General features: G+C 42.9%; 2 protein-coding genes across 3 annotated transcripts; one reads left to right on the plus strand and one right to left on the minus strand.

The window, feature by feature from the left end:
- prelid3a (PRELI domain containing 3A) lies at positions 1-2,623 on the plus strand. Of its 2 annotated transcripts, XM_068324266.1 has the most exons (7): positions 1-272; positions 584-752; positions 918-1,007; positions 1,197-1,267; positions 1,419-1,521; positions 1,756-1,830; positions 1,983-2,623. In XM_068324266.1, exons 1-6 carry the CDS (start codon positions 241-243, stop codon positions 1,813-1,815), a joined length of 525 nt encoding a protein of 174 aa, XP_068180367.1. In that variant the 5' UTR covers positions 1-240; the 3' UTR covers positions 1,816-1,830; positions 1,983-2,623. The 2 variants fall into 2 exon arrangements, with proteins under 2 accessions (XP_068180367.1, XP_068180368.1); XM_068324267.1 differs by lacking the exon at positions 1,756-1,830.
- Positions 2,624-3,866: 1,243 nt separating this feature from the next.
- Positions 3,867-10,257, minus strand: fbxo32 (F-box protein 32). Its single transcript, XM_068324289.1, has 9 exons — positions 10,022-10,257; positions 9,469-9,593; positions 9,109-9,158; positions 8,873-8,965; positions 6,565-6,658; positions 5,793-5,977; positions 5,521-5,703; positions 5,163-5,306; positions 3,867-5,020 (listed from the first exon to the last, which is right to left on the minus strand). The coding sequence occupies exons 1-9, from the start codon at positions 10,132-10,134 to the stop codon at positions 4,931-4,933; spliced, it is 1,077 nt and encodes a 358-aa protein (XP_068180390.1). The 5' UTR covers positions 10,135-10,257; the 3' UTR covers positions 3,867-4,930.
- Positions 10,258-10,523: the final 266 nt, after the last annotated feature.

Below are 10,523 nucleotides of genomic sequence, written 5' to 3' on the forward strand. Positions count from 1 at the left end.
TGTCCCTCGTCTTCAGCTGATCTAAATATTAGTGATAATCGATACATTTGTAGTTTCCAGCCTGCTCTGGTGACCTGGGGTTCGGCAGCGGATCCAGGCTGCGGTGTGAGGACGGACGGAGAACCTGCTCCACTGATGGTGGAGAGGGACCCCCATACAGGCCCGTCCTCTGACCGACATGGACTGAACTCGGTCCGGTGAAAACAGCCTCAGACGATCGGATCGTTGTGTCTTGATACAATGAGGATCTGGAGCACAGAGCATGCTTTCAGGTTGGTTCGTTGCTGGGGGTGATGGACCCTCACATTCATGAGCTGTTTTTTTTTTTTTTTTTAGAAAAAAGCAACTGAATTCTAAGCTTTTGACTCCATAATTCACCAGCTCTGATGAGGAATTCATTCATTCATTCATTCATTCATTCATTCATTCATTCATTCATTCATTTCTTACCCGCTTCATCCACTCACTTTATTTTTACTTTATTGTCGTGTTTTACAATAATAAAGGGGAGCGGGGGGTCATGAAACATACCCCACTCATCAAAAGGTAATCAGAAGTTTCCTCCCTTTCATTATGTGTGCAGTTATCCGTGGGAGACGGTGATCAAAGCTGCCATGAGAAAGTACCCCAACCCCATGAACCCCAGTGTGGTGGGGGTGGACGTGCTGGACCGCAGCCTGGATGGAAACGGACGCCTGCACAGCCACAGGCTCCTCAGCACGGAGTGGGGCCTCCCAGCCATTGTTCGAGCAGTATGTCACACACACACGCACACACAGACACACACACACACACACACAATCCAAGATATCTAGAAGCAGGTATGTAAATGTTGGTGGTTCCTATACAAATTGTGTCAGGCACACCCATGTGACCTGTGATATTTATGCTAATTTGGTGTCTTGTTCTCGGTGTAGATCCTGGGAACCACCCACATGCTGACGTACGTGAAGGAACATTCTATAGTCGACCCCGAGGAGAAGAAGATGGAGCTTTGCTCAACAAATGTATGTGAACACTGAGTCCGTCTGGCATCCGTGACTTTAATCCATGTTAATTGCTGAGGTCATTGTACAAACATAATCCATAGAAATTTATTGGCACATCATAACAGAAACTCTAAACATCTTGCCGTGCATCGTTTTGGTACGTTTTACCTGAGAAATGAGAAGCTCTAGATTTGTATTGTCTTCCAGATCACTCTCACCAACCTGATTTCAGTAGATGAGAGGCTCGTTTACACACCACACCCCGACAACCCTGAGATGTGAGTACAATAATTTAACTTGTCATCCCAGCTCTCAAGACATTTCTGGGAACAACTTGTCAGTGCGCAGGAACCCAAGGGGGTCGGGTTCTGTGTTCTTGCTGGTACACAGTGTTCATTCTCTGTCCCCCCCACCCCCCCCGCTCCTCAGGACTGTCCTGACCCAGGAAGCCATCATCACAGTGAAGGGAGTGAGTCTAAGCAGTTATCTGGAGGGGATGATGGCCAGGAGAATGTCGGCTAATGCTAGGAAGGTAACGCAATATAAAAACATGACATTTATCTTGGGGGTTTGTTTTTTTCATCTTTTGCATGTACATGTATTCTGAGCTGTAATAAAGATACTGATGATGACTCTTCTCATGTCCTCTATCTGGAGATTTTCCAAGTTTGTCACTGTTTCTGCTGTTCGCCTTATTTCCTGTGAATGATCTTACTCTGTCCTTTAATCCTTCATTCTCTCTGACCTTTGATCTTTCAATCTTTAGGGTTGGGATGCAATTGAATGGATTATACAGAATTCTGAAAGAGAGCCCGTACCTCTGTGACATTTACTAACTCTGGTAACTTTGCTTTCTTTTGCAACTTTGTGCTTCTGTTATGAGATAGTTGTAAGAACGCAACAGCTTTTGTTTCTCTCTCAAAACATTCTATCACAGTATTGTGTGCGTACACTTGTTATGTTGTTTCAGTACTTATTTGTTTGTGTACACAGGCCTGTATGGCGACTGCTTCCCCAGGCCACACCTCATGAACCACAGGGGGGTTCTCAGCATCCCAGGATGGACTGAAGTTGGTGCATAAAACGTTATAAAGGGTTTTGGGGTTTTAACCCCACAACCCTCTCTCACCTCTAGAGTACCTGAACTTCAAGCTTAGTCAGACATTGAATTGCTGCCAAAGCTGATTAGCAAAGAGTGTTGCAGATGGACTGAAGAGTTGTGAGTCCCTTTTTTGCAAAGGTGTGGCTATCTGCTCAACCAGTACACACTAGACGTACCAGGACAGGCCAGCTCCAACCAGCTGTGCTGCTGAATAAAGGTTTCATGTTCAGTGGTGCTGCTGCATCAATAACATAATCCAGCCAGACATTGCTGGTTTTAGTATAATGATAACAATATGCTTCATTTCATTTGCTGTCATGTCATATATGAGCAGGAGAGATGAAGAAAAGGGCTGTACACACACACAAACTGTAAGAAGCTGACAATATGCAACAAACTTTGTTAAGTTTTATTTTTGACTGATGTAATGTATGTGTTCTATAAAGTTGAACACTGGTGACTCTGATGGCAGGAGTTCAAATCTAAAGGTTGCTACTGATGCTGATGTTTCTCACAGACGCAAAATTGTTTAGGAAGGAGGGAGTGACGAACTCTAGATAGAGGATGGAGTAGTTAGCAAGAATATTGCTAATGCAGCTCTTTGTTCATAAGATTTCAACTTATATATATATATATATATATATATATATATATATATATATATATATATATATATATATATACATACATACATACATACATACATACATACTTACATACATACATACATACATACATACATACATACATACATACATACATACATACATACACACACATAATATATATATATATATGGGAATGTGCCATTAACATTGCCTTATTCTGCTGCCACAGCAACAATACACTGGATCCTGTAGACGTACAACTGGTGGACAAAGTAGTTGTTAACCAGACAAAAAGGCTTTGTGGAGAAAATGGGGCTTGTGTGATCAGCACAGGGAACATACATTTATGTAGACTTAAACAATACGTGTCTGACAACAATAATACACAATCATGTCTTTACCAGTTTTAAACATCCTGGATCTGAAATGTTAATCCACTCCATAACTACCTACACACCCTCAGCAGCAGGGCATAGCTGGATGTGCTATTCTGCAGCGGATGCACACAATCACTCATGTGCTAAATAATATTTGTTGGTTAAATGACTATGATATAATATTTGTATTAATCATATTTATTTAAAGACATTGTGTAACCAGCAATTGAATAAATTGTTTGTAATATATGATTGTCATGCTGAAAATAAGATGAGACTTTGTTGATTTTAACTTAAACTCTTCTACTGTAGCAATTAAAACCGCTGACAAGTTACACTTAATCTGTGTGAGAGCATTTATTGTTGCTGATCAGACGTCTTTATTTTTCAGTCAGTCTCTGGGTTATTATCCTGGAGGGATGCCTTCTTAGAACCAATGCCCTTCAGTTTGTTGGTTTGGTTGACTATACCGGAGCTATGAGGTGATTTTTCGAACATAATTTTTATTTTATATAGAGCATTTTCATAATCCAAAGATTTTGTTTCAATTGCCTGCTCCAGTAATAAATACTCAGGCCCAAACATTGATAGTTTATTGTTGAGTTGATTGATAAACTGCACTTGGACCAGCAGCGAGTCCTAAGAAGTTTACTTGCAGTTCATATCGTTTCCATTAGATGGCGCAAGTGTGCCGCTATTATACAAGTGGACAGGGCAGCTTCATCTGACTACTACATGATTCTTGTGTCTGTGTGTGTTTAAAAGTACCTGGAGGCCAACAAGACAGATGTAAATTCACTTTTCTTTATTCAACAGAACATGACCAGAATGCATTGCATAGCATGTACATCAATCCACACTGTCTGAGCAGTGATAGAGGAAAGTTTGGGTCAAATTGTACCTTCATACTAATATTCCTTCCTCTTTAATAAAGCAAGTTGATCTGCTTGTCAAAAACTCAAAACTCCAATCAGCTGGTTGTTTGAAATAGAAATCACACAGGAGGCTGCAGAAAGGCTGAATCTTTCAGACATCCAAGTTTGCTATCACAGCGCTAAAATCATCCTCTCTTCTAAATCAGACATTTGTTGAAAATAATAAACTGCAATATTTTCAGCTCTTGATGTTAACAAGGATTAAGCTGCTGTTTTGTTGCTGTTGATAAGGCACACAGTTATACGAACGTCAATATCTTTGGTAAAACTTCACTCTGGTGCCGTTGCTATAGCAGCTGCAGCACAAAATAAAAAAAAGTCTTATCAAATCTTTATAAAAGTGAAAAACAAAGAAAAATAGAAAATACTGCTGTGTGTCAACATATCAAATCATCACTCAAATGAACAATTACATACTCTTCCGCTTACATTCATCATCCCTTTAGTCCTGCAGCAACTGAAGATTAGTGCCAAACAGAGTAGAACAGAAGGTCATCTGACACGTTTCATCCCCACGCACCACATTTTACAAACGGGAAAGACAAGTGAAAACACCTAAAGGTCAGGTTTACTTTGATGGCGTAATTAAAAAATAAAAAACACACACACAAAAAAATGAGATTAAACTCCTCTGTTCCTTTTCTACACTGTCCTTCTCTCCTCCACACAGCAAATTGACGCACATCAGCTTTCCTCTCACATCCACTCATCCTCAACAGTAAACTCTTCTAGGAGGCTCTGTACTATTTCAAAACATGATTGCATAATTGTCCCCCTGCCCGAGCCCCCTCAGGTCATACCTCAACTAAATACTCATCCACAAGTTAATTGTGCCATTAAACGAAACAATATTGTACAATTTTATGTACACTATGTACAGTCAGTTCATTTGAATTCCTTGTTTTATGAAGGAGGGGGGTCAAAAGTTGAAAAGGTTGATGAAGTCTTGAGGGGAGAGGGACATAGTGCAACTTTCTGGGTTGTTGGCTGTGCACGGATGGTTTGTTTCCTGCAACAACAAAATAATACAACATACAATCAATATCAATATATTTTCCATTTCCGTCTCCTTAGTGCAGTTTCGCTTGTGGTAAAATTTAAAGTGTCACATTCACTTCGGTTCAACGTTAAGTAACAGAAAAATACACCACCTTCCAGAAGAGGATGTGACAGTGTGTGCAGAGGTGCAGGGTTTCACTGTATTCCTCTCTGTGAGGGTAGCAGCGGCTCAACTTAAAGTACATCTTCTTCCACTCCAGGTGACCTTTATCTGACACCATCAGGCGCTTCCTGATCTGAAGAGGAGGAACACCAACTTTAGGACACCACCCTAAAACAGAATTCTTTCACATACCATATCTATTTTGGCTTTTTGTGAGATTTTATCCCATATCTTACACTCCCGACTACACCCCAAGAAATGATGGTGAGTTCATCAGCATATATATGACATGCCATTAATGTCATCAACAATCGATATGTACGGATCATCCATTCATTTCCACATACCTGTCTGTCTGTGAAGTGGTACTGACACAGACTCTTCCACAGGAGCCGGTCCTCAGTAAGGGCCCCCAGCTCGGGACACACCTGGCCCAGGCTGACCAGGTCCCTCCCGTCTGACAGACGCTGCATGATGTTCAGCTGCAGGCTGGTGGGCAGGTCCGTCAGATTCATGCCTGTAGATGTGGGCTGAAGAAGAAAAAAAGAGGTACAACAATTCATGCTTTTCTTGAGGAGGAGATGGCTTTGGTGAATCCGTCTTTCAGGCCGACGCTTACTCTGTTGATCTGGATGTTGTCCAGCTTCTGTTGCCACTGAATGATGTTCTCCATGCGGCGCACCCAGATGTTGATGTTCCCCACCAGGACGGACTTGCCCATACCCTGAACGAGACCGCACAGCGAGATGTAGAGCGTCTGCAGGAGCTCCTTGATGGGACGGACATTCTGCTGGTCATCGAGAACTGAGGAGGAGAAATTACACCAACTCATCCCATTTACTCCAGTCATGACCTGAAAGAGCAGTTCTGAAGCCTGATTGTGACGGGTTAGTGGTTAGCAGGCACGAATGAGGAATCATCAAAAAGGTAATTATTACACCGGGTGTTTTAAACGGTTTTTCTCTCCTGAGCAGTGAATGATCCCAGGTCACCTAAACAACCAGAGTCTCTGTTTAGCAGAGGGAACATTTGGTTTACACAGAGACTTAGAGAGGAGCCTGGTGACTGTCTGTTTCCCACTATGCCTCTGCAGCCAAACATCCACCCCACCCACCCCCCTCCCCATTTGCTTCTATTAGAATGTCCAGGCTTCATTTCCTCACCTCTTAATGCAAATGAGAATGTAGGAAGGCTTTCTTTATTTTATTATCTACATTTGTATCTTAAAGAAAGGTGAAAAATGTCTCACGCACATCTAAAAACTAAAAAAAAAGGCCTGAATGAGTGGCCGTCAACAGATTCCCGTGCGCGTTTAGGTCACGTCCACCTCACATTAAGGACACACACACTGAGGGCCACACCAGTGGGGTGACTTGAGTGATGGGGCTCACCTTTCTTAACCACTCTCTCCAGAATATTCATGAAGTTTTTCTGAGCCACTCCGCTGAGTGAGGGCAGCTGGGACTTGGCGATAAGCTCCAGAAGCTAGAGCGGAGAAAGAGACAGTAAGAAAGAAACAACATAAATTACATCCCATCAACTGTTGACTCTCTGTTCCGTTGCCACATTACCAAATGCTTGTTATGCTGCACTCTAAGAAAGGCACTTGCAATCCTCACAATAAATGTTGCCTTGAAAAAAAAAAATTGGAGCTGCTCCAAGGGATCATTAGTCTCAGTGGAAGCTGGATCCAACAACTATGAGACGGCATTCTGGCTTCTTCCTGTCTTTGTAGGAAGTAGGTATTGGAAAAGTTCTAGACGACACCCTCAGCATCAGCCAGCATACCTTTACTCACTTCATTCTTGTCATGTGGATTGGCTGAATCCCTTCACACCACTAGTGAGGGTTAACTTGTATGTAGGTACGTGATCGTATGTAAGTCGTGCAGGTTTGCAACTTGTTGCCATTAGCTAATGGGGAAACAAAAAAAAGAAAAAAAAAAGCTGCATCCAGGGTGGCATGTCTGGCATGTAACAGATTCTATGACATCATGGAGAAACTCATGTTCCCTAAGCTCGTGTGACCTTTGTCATCACATCAACAAATTGTTGTAACCGTCTGGATGTCTGGAGGGGACGTTAAGACAACGTTCCTCATTGCATATTTCCAATTTCTTACAGAAAATATGTGAGCTACAGATGACTCCAACTGAGTCTATTCAACCACATCCCAAAAGGAAAAAGTCATGTTCTGGCATTGATAGAATTCTCAATCTTGAACTAAATAACTTCTCTCTTACATCCTCGCACTACGTTCTGTTTTCAAACCAAATTTAAGCTTCTCTCTTGGCTCCTTTTCCTCATTCTTTCCAGCCCCCATTCCTAAAACCTAATCCCACAACCTTCTTTTAGCTGCTCATCAAGCGTTCCTGTCTTTTGCAGCGCAGTCGTGCAGAACAATGCGTTTTTCCGTATCTACTTTTAGCCTCTACTGTTTACTGAGGTGCGTTTCATAGCTTTACTTGTCGCTTTTACTCCCCCACCCCCACCACCAAACGCACCATCAACATTTAAAGCGTATCTCCTTGTTACTGCACATGCACTCTTAAAATACAGTCCTTTTTAGTTTCTGTGTCCTTGAAGTCATCTTAGTTTGTCCGAGAAAAGAAAGACCCACTTGTTGTTTCCGTGAGCGAACCTGATCCGTGGAACTCAGACGGAGTTAAATGAACTCGCAAATGTCATCAGACACAACCAGTGAAGAAGAGCGACCCAGGACACGGTGTCCAGACCAGATGCTTGTGTTACAGCTATATTGTTCTTTTGGCTTAACACACCACACTGAACACGTTAGCCGGAGTCGGCGCTGAAAGGTCATTCTAAACCTTCAGAGACAGAAACAAATGGCAGATATTTGTGGAAAGTTACGAGTAAAAGAGTCTGAAAAGTTAGATTGCTTGTGGAATACTAGATGATTCTGTGTTCTGATGTCTCAGGAATATTTTAATTGCACAATACATCAATGCCATTTGGTTTATGACCACAGATAACAAAACAGCTACAAAATGTGTTCCGTTCCATCGTCACTGGCCCACTAAAAACAGGAAATTGGTGTGTCTGTTCCACACCGAGCCCAAACTGGTAAATCCCACCATTCATTAGGACGGTAGTGGAAGAGCAAAGGAAGACAGAGAAGTGTGTGTGTGTGTGTGTGTGTGTGTGTGTGTGTGTGTGTGTATCTGAGTGATGGGGGGGAGGGGGGAGAGAGGGGGCTGAATCACCTGACAACCACCAGATCAAGTTTCATAAACCCGTCCGGTGGTCACACCTCACCGCACAGCTGTCAGCCCCCCCTCCCCCTTTCCTCTTCTTCCTCCTCCTCCTCTTCCTCCACAGGGCCTCATGCAGCCTCAGCTCACATGGAAGCACATGTGGGAGAGCTGATGAGGGGGGCAAAGGTACCGAAATCTACCAGGTGATTATCTATCAGCCCCCCCCCCTCCTGATCTGACGCTTTTGATGGTGGGGGACACATTTCACAGTGAACAATCTGACAGTAATAGGTGCTGATTCACTTTAGTTCAGCTGAACGAAGGGAAGTTACGTGACTTCACAAATCATCTTTAAACATGTTTAAACATGTACCACGTGTCGTGATGTCTTTAACCCTTTCTCTGCCACTGACAAAGCATCTCCCTTGGAAAAAAACCACAGAGGACACAAGAAACTAGAAAGAAAGGGGGAGACGAGGACTCACTTTGACGACATAATTAAATCTCCTTGTGTCTTTGATGGCGCTGCAGAAATCCAAGCGGTTGAAGGCCTCTCCCAGTGTACAATATCCATGGCGCTGGGAGAATTTAATTATCAGGGTATTAGATTGTGATCCGCAGCAGATGTATAGAGCTTTTTTCAGCATGTTTACATTAGCAAAAGATGATATGGAAAGTTGATGTGAATCTGGGTTGGTTCGGGGTTGTTGTTTTTTTTTACCTCTTTGGTGCTTCCTTTATGAACATAAATCCACTTTTCCCTGTGGAAATCTGTCAGAGAGCAGAGTGTTTATATTAATGGAACTATATTAATTAAGCAGCTTATAATGACTGTCACAAAAGTGTAATAGAGTTTATGAAATGATGGGGAGTTTATCATAAGCAAAGTTATTAGAGAAGACTTCTCCACACAAATGTTACGTAACATCCCCCATGAGCCTCTCCAGCTAATAGTTGTGGTCCAGAACCCAACTTTGGTATATTATTATGTGACTTATAACCCCACACATGAAACACCAAAATATTATCCTTTGCATATTTGTCCAATAAGCCAGACTGTGTGGCTCTTGCAGTGACTCACAGGGAACCTTGGTGTTGTTGTTCATCAGGTCCTTCTTCCTCTTCTTGGCAGCCATGTCGTAGCCGAGAGAGAGCAGCAGGTTCTCCTTGTTGAAACACTCCTCCTCCACCTCTACTTTGCAAAAGCTGGAGAGAGAAAAAAAAACAACAACATAAGAATCCATATATCAAGTTATCATCATGTCGTCATGTTATCCAACTACACAGCAGTGGGAGTGTGTCAGCAGCTCCTGACGTCTCTGACGCGGAGCGCATGAAAACACAGACAGCGTTGCGCGTCTGAGGCCGTGTTTCGGGCTTTCTGTGGTGGATCAGCGCACACATTTGACAAAGTGAACTCGACAAACGTTTGTTAATCCTCTCCCTTGTGCTTTTATTTTTAACTTCGTGATTAACCAGGAAGAGGAACGTTGTCTGGCCCTAATGTCTCCCTTTGTTGAACGCACTCCTCTCCTCCGTCCATAACCACACAGTGACGCACTGGAGAGCTGCGCAAACTTCCAAACTGTTGCTTGTATGAAGGCCTTTTACGGGACTCGGATCTAAACACCAACCTCTCCACGGAGACGTTGTTGTTTTTGTCGTCAGCTGTTGTCTTTTTCCATCCTTCCTCGGTTTTAACCCAACTCTGACCCGGTGACCTCCAGTCCTGTCCGAGGAACGGCATCCTGGTTTGTCCGATCGGGTGAAGTCCAAAAAAAAATAAAACTGTCTGCGTGGATTTGTCTCCTCAGAAGTTACTGGTCCTGATCGTGTTTTGCTTCTACTGTTGCCATTGCGCAGCTCTTCTTATATCCTCCACTGAGAACCCGGAAATACTTGGGATCCGCCCCCCCCCCAGTGGAAACTTGACTGCAGCACGTGGATTTGTTTATCAGCCGCGGAGTTGCGACATCCCTCAGAGAAGAACAGAGACGAGAAGAGAAGAGAAGAGAAGAGAAGAGGAAACTCAAGTTTTCTCTTCAAGAAAAAGGAAAGCAGCACCCAGGAAAACCCATCTAACAGAAATTTAACGCGAATAATTTCTGTCTTGAAACACTTACATAACTGCTTCTG

Source organism: Antennarius striatus, chromosome 9, assembly GCF_040054535.1.
Source record: "Antennarius striatus isolate MH-2024 chromosome 9, ASM4005453v1, whole genome shotgun sequence".
NCBI classification, from domain to species: Eukaryota; Metazoa; Chordata; class Actinopteri; order Lophiiformes; family Antennariidae; genus Antennarius; species Antennarius striatus.